The sequence below is a fragment of the Notolepis coatsorum genome (genome assembly GCF_963971535.1).
Source record: "Notolepis coatsorum genome assembly, chromosome: 6".
Taxonomy (NCBI): Eukaryota; Metazoa; Chordata; class Actinopteri; order Aulopiformes; family Paralepididae; genus Notolepis; species Notolepis coatsorum.
In genome coordinates, this window is record NC_140170.1 from 152,199,834 (window position 1) to 152,217,825 (window position 17,992).

Genomic DNA, 17,992 nt, shown 5'->3' on the forward strand with positions numbered 1-17,992 from the left:
GATCTCCGGTGTTGTTAGCTACATGTTAACGCTAGTAGAATGAATGGATGCAAACGTTATTTAACACATTGCAGAATGGGTACAATACAATACGGCTCAATACAAACAATTGTTAAGGGGATGCAGTCTGGACTGGGTTCCTTATAACAATAACTTGACAACACATGAGTTTAGTTTAGCCACAGCTACATGTTTACTCTGAGCGTCAGGTCAGGAATGCGACAACAGACATCAGTCGATCACAACACTCTTCAACACAGACGATACGTTTCGAACAAAAGTTTGTTACAATCATTTTCATATAACTCTACTTGGGACAGCTCTGCTGTAAACACTGGTGTAGCTGGCTCTGCTCTAATCTCTCTACCCCGCGCTCGGTTGCTAACTTGCTATTGTTTGCGACAGTCTGCCGTGAACATGGGAAATAATTGCGACAGCTCTGCTGTAAACACTGGGAATAGCCTCGGTTGCTATGCCCTCACGCACCCACTGCAACCGGGATATGCGCAAAACTTCACCCTGGACTCCGGTTTTCAAAGACCGCGGTTGCAGTGTAGCAAAACCCCGGTTGTGTGTGCCCGAACAGTGCAACTGCGCACATACAATCATGGTTACATTAAATCCAGCGCTTGTGTGGACGGGGCCTCAGAGAGCTCAGAGCTGTCACTTGGACAAGAAAAAGAAAAATTCACTGCACTGCCATTGTTTTTGTTCAAATTCACTGGCATTGTTCACAGAGGAAAACATTTCCAATAAAAAAATAAATAATAATAATAATAATAAAAAAGAATATATATATATATATATATATATATTTTTTTTTTTTTTATTATTATTATTATTATTATTATTATTATTATTATTATTATTATTATTATTATTATTATTATTATTATTATTATTATAATTATTATTATTATTATTATTATTATTATTATTATTATTATTATTATTATTATTATTATTATTATTATTATTATTATTATTATTATTATTATTATTGTATATATATTTTTTAGTATATATGTATATTAACTAATATTTCTAGTGAAGTACTGCCTCACTAGTTGTCATGCAATAACCTCCACTGCATTCCAGCCTACACATTAAACTGTGAATCACATAGAGGTCACGTAGATGGGCTACTTACATGGATGTGTCTATTAGGGCTGTCTTAAATACTTCGAAGCTTCGAAGCTTCATTCGATGGGCATGGGATTCGAATATGAAGTGTTTAGTTTGTCTAAGATTTAAAAAGGTTTAAACTTTACAGCACTGACCAAGTTGAACAAAGTGCTGTACAAGTCCCACAACATAAAATATATATATTTTTTTATTATTATTATTATTATTATTATTATTATTATTATTATTATTATTATTATTATTATTATTATTATTATTATTATTATTATTATTATTATTATTATTATTATTATTATTATTATTATTATTATTATTATTATTATTATTATTTTTATTTTATTTCGAAGCTTCGAATTAAAATCGAATCTCGGCCCCGAAGCTTCGAATTCCAAAAAAAAAATCGAAGGTCAGCCCTAGTGTCTATACCATCATTGTAAGCTAATGCTCTTTCATAGCAAAATAACTACTTTTGATATGAGTGATGGGGTTTGTAATGCATACTGGTAAATAGGGTTGGGTACCAAACTCTGTACTTTTTAGGGTACCGACCTAATTACACAGTACTACCGAGTACCGTTTCACGTTAGATCAACCTGTACCAAATTTTGGTACCTTTACACAACTGAAATAAAAACTAATTATTATTACAGAGAGTACAGAAAAAAGGTACCGTTGGGTACAAAATCCGAATTCCAGGAACTGGTACTGATACCGGTATCGGTTCAAATGTTATTATATAAAACTAGACTGTTGAAGGCCGTCAGCAAAGCATATTGCGACACCTTTTGACCACGCAACTAACATATTGATACCAACAATAGCATATTACAAAGGGACAACACATTCCAAATTACTTTTGAAACTTAGCGCCCACGAAACACAGGACATGTTTTGCAAAACATTAAATATCTTTCGAACCGTTTATGATAAAGACTCACTTTATCTGAATTGGGAGATTCTCTTCTCTCTGAAAAAATGAAAGTGTATTTCTCTGTCGCCCACAGGCTGACTGGCAGTGTGCAGAAGTACAGCCTCGAATCTTGAAATATCTAGATAGCGTTTTCTCGTCCGAATACAGACTGCATCTAATCTGCTGTATCTATATATACTGAGTTTTTAGCCTATAGCTAATGGAAATGCTAGAAATGGTAACGTGGGCAGGAAGCACCAATGGAAACTATTGTTGTTTCTCTATACTACTCCAGTGCGCTCTGCAGATCGAACCGTCAGACAGACACATACTGCTCGCGTGTAAGGGAGGATAGAGAGAGGAGTTTGTCCCTGGTTTTATAATAAAATGGCAAAAAGACAAAGAGGTATGATGTTCAAAAAGCATTGAAACTTGTTGTGGATGTTGAGGATGAACCAGATAATATATATTAAAAGGTTTCTGCACCAGATAGCTGGGACAGTGATGATGCCAATCATAGTGAAGGATTTGATGCATGTGAAGCTATGGTTTGAAGTAGCTATACTCTTGTATCAATTGATCTGACAACTATATAATTTATTGTGCAGCTTGAATTAAAATCACCTGTTGATGATTCATGTGTGTAACTATGCTATTTGGATAAGATGCAGAGAGGGACATTGATAGGAGCCCACAACAGAAAAGGAGGAGAGCTATATGATGGTGGGGCCTTTTGTGTGTGTGTCTGTCTGTGTGTGTGTGTGTGTGTGTGTGTGTGTGTGTGTGTGTGTGTGTGTGTGTGTGTGTGTGTGTGTGTGTGTGTGTGTGTGTGTGTGTGTGTGTGTGTGTGTGTGTGTGTGTGTGTGTGTGTGTGTGTGTGTGTGGAGGTGGGGGGTTGATTCTCCTGAATCATAGAAGGTACAACACTTGATACTGACTCAAATAATACATATATATAAATTAAGGCTGTCAAAGTTAACACGGTTTTAACGCATTAACGCACAATTATTGTTAATGCCGCAATTTTTTTTAAGGCATGATTAACGTTTTAATAAAAAAACATTTATATATATTAAAAAAAAATTTACTTTTTTTTTTAGACTTCCCTCAGGTGTATTATTGATACTCTCATTGATACTATGTTTGTTTCTGACTCAAAGTGTGTGTGTGTGTGTGTGTGTGTGTGTGTGTGTGTGTGTGTGTGTGTGTGTGTGTGTGTGTGTGTGTGTGTGTGTGTGTGTGTGTGTGTGTGTGTGTGTGTGTGTGTGTGTGTGTGTGTGTGTGTGTGTGTGTGTGTGTGTGTGTGTGTGTGTGAGAGAGAGAGAGAGAGGGGGGCAGGGGGTGTGAGTCCTCAGCCCTTCTGTGGGTGAATATAACAAGTTCCTAACATTTTCTTTCCCCTATTATTTCATGCACACTTTATTCATTGTTTTATTTTTTATTTTTTTGATCCACTTTTTCTCCCATTTTCTATATTTTTCTCCCATCCCAATTTCGTATCATCCAATTCAACCCTCCCCTGTCACGAACGCTGTTTCTTGCCTCCCACAAGCTGGCTGCAATGTGGACTAAGTCATACATAGCACAAGTCCCCTCCGGTACTTGAGGTAACAGCAGTCGCATCTTTTCACCTGCGCAGCTCGATCTCTCAGTGGCGAGGAGTAACGCGTGGGAGGCTCACGCTGCCCCCGACACTTCCTGATTCTACTGCGCAGGCGCACCAACCGACCTGTAGGAGTCGCTGTCCACAACGCCCGATCCCCACCCATCAGTTTCCCACCCCCTAATACGGCCAATGTGTATTAGTATGAACGACCAGCTAAACTGAAAGCAATGTGGAGCGCTGGGCTCGAACAGGCAAGCCCAGCGTAGCCGTCATTGTTTTATTTTCTTTTAAGTTATTTTGTGCATCACTCTGTTTAGAATTTGATGCAAATTTGCAATGCATGAGGGTCATCCCTTTGTGTTAAATGGCTGCATAAAGCAAGCATTTGTTGACTCTCATGTTGATAAGAGTATTAAAACTTGAAAAAGAGCCGTTTAAGGTAGATAATTTTTTTTCTTATATGCGATTAATTTGCCATTAATCGCGAGTTAACTATGGACAATCATGCGATTAATCAGATTAAATATTTTAATCGATTGACAGCACTAATATAAATATGTCCAGGCGAACCTTTGTCTAAGCCTATGTCTAGGCTTTAGGGCCTCCTTCATATAGTGTAGGACAAACCTATTTGTGTTTGGTGCAAATTGGAGTCATTCATCACTTCCTGTTTACCATGCATCACTTCCTGTTTACCATGCATTTTTCCAAAGTTCAATTGGATCTGTATGGTTTGCCTGCGTGTATACCAAACCAAGCCGCATTTCTTGGAGACGTTCTCTGATTGGCACTGACTGAGGCTCTCTGATTGGCCACTGACGCGTTTGCCCAATCCGTGATGAGCTGTGTCTTTGCCCATTTCCACGTCGAACAGCCTGCAAACTACCTGGCGTTCTATCGCCATGCTCTAAGACAAACTCTAACCTTAACCAACTTCGAAAGAGTGCCTAAGCTTAACCGTCGAAAGAACTTGCCATCACGCTCTAAGACAAACTCTAACCTTAACCAACTTCGAAGAGTGCCTAAGCTTAACCAGTGTAGAAACAGGCGTCGGCCAATCAGAGAGCGTCTCCGAGAAATACGGCTTGGTTTGGTATTCACGCGGTTTGCCTATCAACATCATACATACATACATACATACATACATACATACATACATACATACATACATACATACATACATACATACATACATACATACATACATACATACATACATACATACATACATACATACATACATACATACATACATACATACATACATACATACATTCATACATACATACATACATACATACATACATTCATACAAACATACATACATACATACATACATACATACATACATACATACATACATACATACATACATACATACATACATACATACATACATACATACATACATACATACATACATACATACATACATACATACATACATACACATACATACATACATACATACATACATACATCTAAATCATACATTTAGAGACAGTGATCCCTACATGCCATACAGAAGCTTCATGAGATCAGGTGAATAGCTTAAACCTCTTGACAGTCCTGCAAATTTAGCATACAACGCCTGTCGATTGCATACTGAAAGTAAATTGGACACTATTCTGGAACCATTTGTAGCAGATGCACAAGTCTGGCCTCTTTTGAAAGGAAACATTCTGAATTTTCTGAATCATGCTGAGTGCTATTGTCATAGAGTTACAGAGGTTTGAACACACTGAAATAAAAGTAATTTTCATTTTAGTCTGAATTATTTAGCAATTTATCTACTCCATAGTTATTAGCTGAAAACACTGCTGGGGCCATAGCCTGAAGTCTTACCTAGAACATGTCCAAAGTCATTATTTTCAGAATTTCATTGGCTACACAAACGGTCAATAATTTTCAGTGTCAGTAGTGATTTGTCCGGTCATTGAGAGGCGAAACCTATGCTGGTAAAGCTATGTCTCCTAAAATGTGAATCGGAAATACAGAAATACCGGCTACAGGCTTTCCGGTTTCCGGGCACCCCCTGATCCGTTTATAGTCCCCAGCGAAACAAACAACAAGCAGGTCTGTCAGCCTGTCGAGGGAGGCAATAATGAGGTTGTTTCGGGGGGGGATACATTTTCATGAGCACCGTGTCGTGATTTCAGGGGCGGGACTTCCTACCTGATTCCCACTTTCGGCCGTAGTGCTTTACCAGGCTTTATCTCTCGAGATAAAGCTGGGAACGAGGTTAGGCGAAACCGGAGGTGGCTTCTCATAACCTGAGATTGGAAGCACATAATAGGTCAAGCGGTGTGTCAATCAAACAGCGGCCATTTTAGCTTTCAACCGATGTGTTGGTTGAGAGACAATAACACAGCGTGACGCCAACAGACGGCTGTATATGTGTTGTGATTAAGCATTACACCACGCGCAGGAGTGGGTTATGAGAATTATACCATGCCTAGGGGTGGTCATTAGACCCCCCTAGGCATGGTCTAATTCTCATAACCCACAACTGCGCGTGGTGTAATTGCTTTTATACAACTGCCGCATTCATCCAACATTATTGCTATACAATAAACACACATTAATTGAAGATTTATTGACAAAACCATCCGCAGAAAAAGTAGTAAAAAAAAAAAAAAGAGAAGTTGCCTCCATGTGGAAGCAGCTCGGAGGTGCGCTGTTTCAAGGCAAGAATGAAGTGAGCGTGGGTTATTGGTTTGATTGATTGATTGATTGAACATTTTATTAATGTCCGCCTTGTTTCAAACTGGTTAAGAACTGTTAGGAACTTCATTCTTAGATGCTTCTATAGAAAGTAGGTAAAAAAATTAAGAAAGAGCCGTATTTTTTTTAACCTACTTTTATATAGAAGCAGCTGGGAGGTGCGCTGTTTTAACACTTTGATTGCCACGCAGTATGCCCATCCTTATGCCCAGTCTGCCAGCGCTGTAACCCTATGGAGATGTTTACCTTCTTTGCAGGGCTATAACTTTTTTAATATTATAGCTATATCGACATTACTAATGGCCCATTCAACATCGGGTATCTATCGTTCCGGATGTGGGAACGTTATATTTTTTCATTCATACATTGTTTTGTTAATACCGTCGAGCATATAAGTATGTTTTTAAGGTTTTCTGCTGTAATTCCAAAAACGCAAGTTATAGGCCCTGAAGCATATGATAGATTATCGATTGGCGTTTCTTTCCTATACACGCTATATTAAAAAATTCAAAAGTATATGATCGGTATACATTATGCTTCATCATGCGTGAAGGAAAAGGGGGGGGGGGGGTCGTTTATAATTCCTTGATCGTCAGTAACGGCTTTATTTAGTATGGGTTGATATGTTGATCAGATGGTTTGCAGTGAAATGAATAAACAATCGGGCTGAAAATAATGTTATATTCCTCTTACTGTTCGCCAATGAGACTGGAGGAAAAAAATTCCAATTATTGGATTTCGATCTGCTAGATCCATTTCCCGTTTGTATGACGCAATAAACGCCGAAATCATATCGATTATTGCGTTTCGAAAGCGATCCCATGCACTAGAGTGTTTGTCTGGATCCACGTAACAAGATATTACTGCCGGAGGGATTTCCTCGATGCACCAGTGCCACTTCCGGTTTGGCTTGGAGTGGAACTCGCCCGATCATCCACCAGGCGGCGGTATTGAGGCGTTGCAATATCAGACAGGGTACAGCTGCAGTCCCGGAGGGAGGCTGGATGAATTATGAATGCCATGGCGAAAAAACGTGTTTATTCGTTGTTGGCGTTCAACGCATGGCTGGGAATAACGAATTATCACGTTGTTGGCGTATCTTTAGAGCAGGGCGATAGACCACCAGCCCTGATTCCAAACTCTAAGCATAACCGACTTCGAAAGAGGGTGACTTCGAAAGAGGGCCTAAGCATAACCAGTTCGAAACAAGGCGGACATTAATAAAATGTTCAATCAATCAATCAATCATTCCAATAACACACGCTCACTTCATTCTTAGATGCTTCTATAGAAAGTAGGTTAAAAAAAAAAAGAGAGGTTGCCTCCCTATAGGAGCAAATACTTTCTATAGAAGCAGCTGGGAGATGCACTGTTTTTTTTTTTTTTAAACTTTGACCAGTCAGCTGGTTCTTTTTCGCGTTTATCGCTTTTTCCTGGTCAAGTATGATCGACAGAAACAGGTTGAATGGGGGTATAGATGGGGGGAAAGACACTCTGAGAAAGTACGGCTTGTCCGGGAGTCGAACTCGCTACCCCAGATCCGTGATGCGCACGGTTGTCCCTGACGCGGAAATAGCGTTCGAGGTACGCGGTGAGCTACTGGAGCTCCCTGAGAGATGCGCTGTTTTAAGTGAGCGTGTGTTATTGAATTGATTGATTGATTGAACATTTTATTAATGTCCGCCTTGTTTCGAACTGGTTATGCTTAGGCCCTCTTTCGAAGTCGGTTATGCTTAGAGTTTGGAATCAGGGCTGGTGGTCTATCGCCCTGCTCTAAAGATAAACTCTAAGCATAACCGACTTCGAAAGAGGGCCTAAGCCTAACCAGTTTGAAACGAGGCGGACATTAATAACATTTTCAATCAATCAATCAATCAATTCAATAACACACGCTCACTTAAAACAGCGCACCTCCCAACTGCTTCTATAGATAGTAGGTTAAAATTTTATTTTTGCCTCCTACAGGAAGGCAACTTCTCTTTCTTTTTTTTTAACCTACTTTCTATAGAAGCATCTAAGAATGAAGTTCTTAACAGTTCGAAACCAGTTCGAAACAAGGCGGACATTAATAAAATCAATCAATCAATCATTCCAATAACACACACTCACTTCATTCTTAGATGGCATGCACCTCCGAGCTGCTTCAAAGCATGCCGTCTAACACTGAAGTGAGCGTGTGTTATTGGATTGATTGATTGCTTGAAAATTTTATTAACAATGAAATGAGTGTCCTTTTGACAAATGGCATCTAACAACAGACTTCCCGCGATTTTTATTTTGTTCCACAATGACTCATGACCCACCAATTACATAATCCAACATTGTGTAAGAAACTAACACATTCCACGTGACAGAATCGTTTTTGAATTAGTCGTTATGACTAGGGATGGGAATCGAAAACCGGTCCCCGTTGGGATCCGGTTCCTAATTGTCCGATTCCTGGAATCGCATGCCTCCGTGACTATCGATTCCTCTTATTGCTGCCAGGTTTTTCCTACAGTTGCGCATAACGTTAGCATTAGCATGCAGCCATAGAGCAGACTATTTGATTCCTTAAGGGCTCGAAGTTGCCTGGGTTTTGGTCATATGCTCCCGAAATGCTCCTGCTGTTTGGCTGCTTCTATGTGCAGTGAAAACTACTCCAATGTTTTAGAACCTAGTCATTGATTTAATTCAGGGTAACCTAAGATTAGCCGCGGAGCTAACGCTAGCTAACCAAGCGGATACAGACACACCAATCATGCAACAGAGAGAGATAACAGCTGACTGTGCTCAGGTAGGGTGGGGGCGAGCGGGGACTCCAGGGAACATGTAATCTTTTACATTTACATTTACATTTAGTCATTTAGCTGACGCTTTTATCCAAAGCGACTTACAAGTTCTGTACGACAAGACAGCAAGAAGGGTACAACTCTATCAGCTGAGTAACAATGTTCATCAAAGTGGTGCGTGTTACAGTGTAGGTTAGTTTATTAGGACAAGTGCATGACAGTAAGGTTAGTCAGGGTTAGATATTTTTTTTGTTGCAGTTCCACGTTCGGGTTCCGCGATCTGATTGGCCACTGACGTTTCTCTCTGCGCCAATTGCGTTACGCCTAGTTCTGCCTCTACTATCCTCGAGTTAACGTAATTTATACAAATGGAAGTATTGATTTTGCCGTAACGAATCATTAAAAAAATATACAGTTAACTGGAATATGTTAGTTTCTTACACATATGTTGGATTATGTAATTGGTTTGTCATGACAAATTGCGAATTAACCAGTGGTTATCCTATAGCCCTAGTATGTATATTTCAACAAAGTGGAGCCGCAGGGGACTTCCATAGCATACGCCTTCAAATCCAGCTAGCATTGATGCTATTCAATGCTATCATACCCAACTAACGTTAATGCCATTCAGAATTTATTAACATAGCTACAACAACACAGTAACGTTAATATAATTACATGCATCATTGTTTACAATGAACGGTGGGGCTAATTGAAAGTACTGGACACGGACAAGTTAAACAGCAATCAATTAACCGGACACACAAGCAGAAGGCGAAGCATCATTTTTACTTCCGGTCAGGGGGTTTCAAAATAAAAGCACCGGAAATACGTTTATTTTGTACATTATCTAACGTTAACACAAACCTAAACTAACTTTTCCCGCCCGACCGGAAGTAAAAATGATGCTTCGCCTTCTGCTCTCTCTCTCTCTCTCTCTCTCTCTCTCTCTCTCTCTCTCTCTCTCTCTCTCTCTCTCTCTCTCTCTCTCTCTCTCTCTCTCTCTCTCTCTCTCACTCTCTCTGTCGGCTGTTTGAGGAAGTAATTCCACTCTTCTGCTCTGAGCAAATTCCACTCGCTCTGAGCGAATTGTTGATTGTGGGCGGTGACTACAACCACATAGCCAATCAGATAACAATCATCTCAATCAGCTCCTTGCTACGTTGCATTGCGAGTCGAATCAGAATGACTGGGGGTAGGGGTAGGGATGGGAATTGATAAGATTTTATCGATACGATTCCATTATCTATTCTGCTTATCGATCCGATTCTTTATCGATTCCCTTATCGATTCCTGATCATTTCTAGTTTAAATAAATCAATTGGAAATGCAACAGAACTAAGCTGGTTAGAATAACAGGCAACTTGACATTACTGATTGTAATTTATTGTTGGGCCCCCATGTCAGAAAAATACAAAAACTGTAAAAAATAAATAAAAAATTAATACATAAATTATACACTTCTATAAAATAATGTATTTGAGATTCTAATTTAATCTATTGAATAACGACCTGTTCAATGCAACTACAGTTCAATATCTTAAACTAATTTAATCTATTGAACTGTAGTTGCATTCAACTGGTCGTTATTCCTCTGTCTTTCAGAAGACCAGACACACACACACACACACACACACACACACATACACACACACACACACACACACACACACACACACACACACACACACACACACACACACACACACACACACACACACACACACACACACACACACACACACACACACACACCTACACACACAGACACCTACACACACACACACACACACACACACACACACACACACACACACACACACACAGACGGCTCCTCCCCCGCTAGCCCCCACCCTCTTCTAGTCAGCCTACTGTTCTCTCTCTCTCTCTCTGTGTGTGTTTGTGTATACGCGGAGCAGCGTGTATGGAGCAAGGTTAGCTCTGCGCGGCTAACACGGAGCTAACGCTAGTTTACCCCGAAATAAATGAATGACTAGGTTGCAAAGCATAGTAGTTTTCACTGCACATAGAAGCAGTCAAACAGCGGGATCATTTCGGGAGCATATGACCAAAACCCAGGCAATTTCGAGCCCTTAAGGAATCAAATAGTCTGCTCTATGGCTGCATGCTAACGCTAACGTTATTGTTTTAAAATGCGCAACGGTCGGGAAAACATGGCAGCGATAAGAGGAATCGATAGTCACTGAGGCATGCGATTCCAGGAATCGGACAATTAGGAACCGGCTCCCAAAGGGAACCGGTTTTCGATTCCCATCCCTAACTGGGGGAGGAGATTGTCTTAACTGAATTAGAGGAATCCGCCAATATGGTAATTAGAGACACAGACCCATTGATACTATATTGCTATAAAACAATGCTAAACACTGGAAAAAGCCATTTATAATGCATGGGACCTTTAAGAGTTTAATATCGACAATCCATAATATCCCTAATACTGTTGTTTCGGTTAGTCATCATTCTGTTCCCTCTTTCACTCCTTTCATATATAGTAGAACCTCATTTACTCAAATCTCATGAGAAAGGAGCTTAACTGGGAGAATTAACTGTTCGGAATGCTAAAATGTACTGAAATAGAAATTTCAGAGATGCTACCATCTAATCCAGTGGTGTCAAACTCAATTACTGATGGGGCCGAGGTGAGAGATACAGATGCACTCGTATTCCAGGCGCATAATAATGCCTGAGAAAGCTTCCTTTTCCTGACTTTATGTTGTTTATCTATTCAATTTGTGCATACCAGCTCAATATGTCATTGTAAATAAAATTCTGTTAATTCTCTGGTGCCTCAATGAATACCAGGACGTCTATTAATTTAATAATAATCTATAATAATCTATAAAATTATTGCATCTGCGAGCTATCCACTAAAGCACATTGCTCGATGAGATACCAGCGCAGATCAAGAAATCACTCCATCCATTAACTCAACTGGACTGTCATACTATTCATTTGCACTAGCACTATTGCACTTGGGACATTGCTATTATATTATTGATGTTATTATTTAAACATGCTATATTATATGTTTGTATATGGTGATGCTCTAAACTAAATTTCGTTGGACCAACAATGACAATAAAATTCTATTCTTTTGCACTCCTCTATACATTACGAAGTAAACGAAATACAATACAAAATGAACGGAATACTAAAGAAAATAGATGTTATGAGTTATGTACAGTATCTAACTTATTCGAGAAATATAAAGCTGAGTGCCAATAGCCTTCGCAACGCGTGATTGGTTCTGAGATGATGATCAATACAGTAAACATTTATTTCTGATATAGGTGCTGATCAGCAGTAATGCAATGTTATGATTATTATTATTCTGAAGTTATTATTATTATTAAATAACTTTTTTTATTAATAATTAATTAATAAGAACTCCTCTCCTTCACTATAATCTAATTATGAAATCAGATATAGGCCAGGGCTTTACAACTTAATAAAGAATATATATTAAATAGGATAGAAACTAAATTAAATGTATACCATATACAATTAAATAATATTATAATCATATTGTGCTATATTCCGTTTATATCCCATTTAATTGTATTCAATCTCTTTATTAAATTGTAAAGCCCTGGCCTATATTTGATTTCATAATTAGATTATATTCTAGTGAAGGAGAGGAGTTATTATTAATTAATAATTAATTTTATAATAATAATAATAATAATAATAATAATAATAATAATAATAATAATAATAATAATAATAATAATAATAATAATAATAATAATAATAATAATAATAACTTTTTAGGTATAGCGCCTTTCATAAGACCTAAGGTCGCTTATAGGGGAAGAAATAACAACAGACTGTAGCTAAGGGGCTACACAACCCTGACTGTATTTAAATAATGAGCTTGGCAAATACTAAATGATATATTATTAAATGTACACAAAATGGAGCACACTCTTATTAACTGGAGGGGACAGGGGTACCAAGTTGAATTATTACATTTAATGTGTAACATAAAAACACACATGTAACATATCACATTAATATCCTGTTATTAATCAAATTTACATGCAACCAGTTGGGTAGTCGTTGGATAGGGGGGTCTCGTACGGACCGGGTTCCTATAGTCCAAAACGCTGGTCTTCGGTGTTGGAGTATGTCACTCCACTTCTCCTGGCTTTGGCGATATTACGATACCGTTTTTAACTGGTAATTCACTTCACCAACGTTACCATACAGCGTTGTAGCAAAAAACAACTCTCTCCTCTCTCTCACTTTTTCTTCCCCAACTAACGGTATCTTTCTCTCCGTTCCAATACGTAACATGCAGGTCAGTGGCTCGCAAACTAACGGTAACTCTTCTCCGTCCCAATACGTGCAGGTGCACGCTGTATACAGCCATTATAGCGATATATCTCTTCATGTGGCTTTATATTTGTCGCTCAAATTAGATTATGTTTATATGAGCATTACGCCAAAGCCCACAACGTTATATAACGATATTTAAATAAGTACAATGCTCAATATCTTGATTTGATATTGTCGTTCGAGATATTCTATATTCTTTCACGGTCTGCTACAATTACTGCTGCCATGATCACCTGTTTAGAGGCTCATTTACATAGAAAGGGGAGATGTTTTGCCCATGTTACCTCATTTAAATATACGCCAATTGCACGGACGCAATGCTAACGTTACGCATGAGCAACCTAATTTCATTCATTTGAAAGCGAGATGCGCTGGCTTTGCTTCGGAAAAAGCGTGCAAAGCCTCTGTGGATTCCGGCCTAGGTTAAATTGGTCCTGGAAGTGGAACACACTCACATACACATTCACTCACACAACACACACATACACACTCACACAACACACACATACACACTCACAAAACACACACAGAAAACGTCTCACACCTCAGCATCTATTTCTACCACAGAGTTCACTGATCTTGTGCAAAACCAGTAATTTCCACAGTTTTGATTTCAGAGTAGGTATGATGAAATAGCAATAATTCACTTGATACTGACAAGCTAAAAGCGAAAGTGAAGTACGGTAGAACTGAAGGCTAAATACTGTGAACCAACACCAGCAGTGATAACATCATTCTAGCTGCTAAGGGTAAGTTAAATTGTTATATCTACAGGACGAACAATGCCACTGACTCTTAGCTGCCAGAGATGTACCCCTCCTGGCAACATGTTGTTCACAATCTGTAAGTCTCTTTGGATAAAAGTGTCATCTAAATGACTAAATTGTAAATTGTAAATACTGGATCTTCTTCTAACGGCCCATGGAAGCAGGGTTGATGCATTTTTATTCAATAACAACAAGATGCAGGTGCAGATAACTTTCTGTGCGTATCTTGAGTGCATAGTAGTATACACATATTAACATAGTAATATATGCCTAGCATATAACTTAGTAGTAAAGGTTTTTTTTTTTTTTTTTCAGATATTATTTGAAGAAGTGTATTTTTAGTTTTTAGATTGTGGTGGGAAGTTCATTCCACCATTATGGAGTGAATACCAATAATAAGATGCATCTCTTTGATGACCCCCCTGAGGCTCAGATAGGAGTGGGTCTCAGCAGAGCGGAGGGGTCTTGAGGGTGTGTAGTTAGAGACCCTTGACCGGAGGTAGGCTGGAGCTGTTCCCTTCGCTGCATAGTATACCAGGTCAAGAACCTTGAAGAGGATTCGTGCGGCGATGGGAAGTCAGTGCAGCTCTCTGAGAAGTGGGGTGACGTGGGCTGACATAAGTCCTCTCCCTTCAACCCAGAACCTCGAAAACCTCAGTGTTCTGGTTGTTCTTGGAAGCAACGTTTGTTACCAGCAGACATCTCAGCACTATTGTAGCAGTTAGCATTCTGGCAAACCAGTTTCCAAGCGGTTTTGCAACATATTCCTTCGTGAATGGACGTTATAAAGGACCTCCAATTGACATATCTCTTGACCTTCCAATCACAAGCTTTGCTTTCCTCGGTCAAGCTGAGAGTGGGCAATATAGTGCATGCTTTCCATGTGCACTGCACTGAGTTGTAGCATGTGGTGTGTATGTATGATGTGGAGGATAACAGGAGCTTGTCTCCTCCCTCTGAGGTTCCCTCTACTCAAACCCCCAGTTTTATGGTTCCCCGCTCCCCTCTCCTGGGTATAAATAAGGTCCCATCCTGTGAATCGGTCTCTTCTCTTCGGGTGTCACAGTGGTCTCTTCTCTGCGGGTGTCACAGCTGGTCACTTGGGTGAGAGCCATTCAAGCCATATTCTCTAACTTTGACTTGATACTTTCATTCTGAGTTAATAAATTAAATGAACCGGATCTCCATTGACTGAGTTAGTTATTATGTAATCAACAATGAACAGGCCTAACGTAACATCAAATCAAGTTGTTAAAAACCGTCCACTTAATATCTGACCTGTCTGTCGTAGCCGTGCTCCACACCGCCCTCCTCTTCCTCCGACGTCCTCCCATGGTCCTCGTCAGCCGACAGGCCAGCAGGGACAGGGTTAATCGGGAAGGGCTCTGTATAGGTACTTGATCAAAGGAAAAGGAGGAAGGGAGAAAATACATTACAACAGTGATTGTGGCAGACGAGGCGGGTATCATAAGAAGAGGATGGGTCTGTTTCATCATAGAAAGGTTAGAAAATGGCTTCCAGTAAGAAGTAGCATTGTCTCCCCGGGTGGAATAACTTCAGTGAGAACGTTGGGGCTGTGAGACATCCTCTTTATTTTCTTATTATTAGTATTATTATTAGTATTATTATTATTATTATTATTATTATTATTATTATTATTATTATTATTCTTCTTCTTCTTCTTCTTCTTCTTCTTCTTCTTCTTCTTCTTCTTCTTCTTCTTCTTCTTCTTCTTCTTCTTCTTCTTCTTCTTCTTCTTCTTCTTCTTCTTCTTCTTCTTCTTCTTCTTCTTCTTCTTCTTCTTCTTCTTCTTATTATTATTATTATTATTATTAATAAAAATAAATGTACCATGGGTGCGGCTGGGTAGCGTAGAGGTCTAAGCACTCTCCTACCACCGCAAAGTCTCTGTGATCGAATCCAGCCGTCAGCGATACCTCTGGCTTGGTCAGTCGTCCCTATGAACACAATCAGTGTTCACGGGTGGGAAGCCGGTGGGGTATGAGTCCTGGTCATTGCAAACAGCGACTCCTACTGGTCGGTCGGGGCACCTGTTGAGCAGGGAGGCGATCTGGGGGAGATAGCGTGAACCTCTGTACGTGTTACATTCTCCCAGTGACTCCTCGCTGTCAGGTGCAAATAAATGGCTGGTGACTCCACATGTATCGGAGGAGGCATGTGATAGTCTAAACCCTCCCCAGACCGACAGTAGGGCAATGCGCGCAATGACCAGGAAGGGAATTGGCATAACGACTAAATTGGGGGATGGGAGAAAATTATAAAGGCAAAAAGAAAATACTGTCAGTACCATTCAGGGAAGGTGGCTTATGCTGTCATCCCATTGTTCCATATATTGCAGTGGGCGGTAATTAGCCTGACAGGTTAATAATTACAAATGCCAAGATAAAGAGGTAGGTGTCCTTTATGCTCATACCCTCAACTACACCACAATAGAACAGTCTTTGTATAGGCACTGAAAGATCAGATTAATATTTAACAGTAATAGGAGCTATATTATAACACAGTTATTACTGTTTGGCATGGCCATGGGTAGAGCTAATAGGAAATATTACTTTTTCTATTTCTACAATATAGTTCCTTGGGATATATGTATATATATTCAATATATATTTAAATATGTCTGCTTTATTAGAAAGTACCCAGTGACAATATGCACCCAACATGAGCTGGAGTTGAGTCCATGACATCATGTTCACAAGCCATGGTATGAGCCTTAGCCTGCCGACCCACCAAGACAGCCTGCGTTCTGCTTTGTTTTGAAACAATTCCCTTTGCTCAGTGTCCACATGTGGCCCCCCTGGTCGGCTGAGGCCTGATAGAGAGTCACTGTAGTTAGTATGTAATATGTTTCATCATTCATCCTCTTCACAGATTACGCAGTGTTGGATTCTTTAGAGTTGTAAGCTGTCTGATTTACATCCTTTGGAAATGCTACCTGAGGTTAAAAACAAGAAAAACATGAAAACAGAGAAAATAAACAGTCTACCTGCGTGCTACTCCATTAACTCTCATGGTGTCTGCTTGCTACTCCATTCACCCTCATGGTGTCTGCTTGCTACTCCATTAACTCTCATGGTGTCTGCTTGCTACTCCATTCACCCTCATGGTGTCTGCTTGCTACTCCATTCACCCTCATGGTGTCTGCTTGCTACTCCATTCACCCTCATGGTGTCTGCTTGCTACTCCATTAACTCTCATGGTGTCTGCTTGCTACTCCATTAACTCTCATGGTGTCTGCTTGCTACTCCATTCACCCTCATGGTGTCTGCTTGCTACTCCATTAACTCTCATGGTGTCTGCTTGCTACTCCATTCACCCTCATGGTGTCTGCTTGCTACTCCATTAACTCTCATGGTGTCTGCTTGCTACTCCATTCACCCTCATGGTGTCTGCTTGCTACTCCATTCACCCTCATGGTGTCTGCTTGCTACTCCATTCACCCTCATGGTGTCTGCTTGCTACTCCATTAACTCTCATGGTGTCTGCTTGCTACTCCATTAACTCTCATGGTGTCTGCTTGCTACTCCATTCACCCTCATGGTGTCTGCTTGCTACTCCATTAACTCTCATGGTGTCTGCTTGCTACTCCATTAACTCTCATGGTGTCTGCTTGCTACTCCATTAACTCTCATGGTGTCTGCTTGCTACTCCATTCACTCCCATGGTGTCTGCTTGCTACTCCATTCACCCT

At 39.8% G+C, this 17,992-nt stretch overlaps 1 protein-coding gene across 1 annotated transcript in view; it reads right to left on the reverse strand.

Moving 5' to 3' along the window:
• fgd5a (FYVE, RhoGEF and PH domain containing 5a) overlaps nucleotides 1–17,992 on the reverse strand; it is a 181,556-nt gene that overhangs the window by 116,728 nt on the left and 46,836 nt on the right. Inside the window, exon 3 of the mRNA XM_084315770.1 lies at nucleotides 15,559–15,676. Coding sequence (XP_084171896.1) covers nucleotides 15,559–15,676 — 118 coding nt within the window. The remainder of the gene's footprint in view (nucleotides 1–15,558; nucleotides 15,677–17,992) is intronic.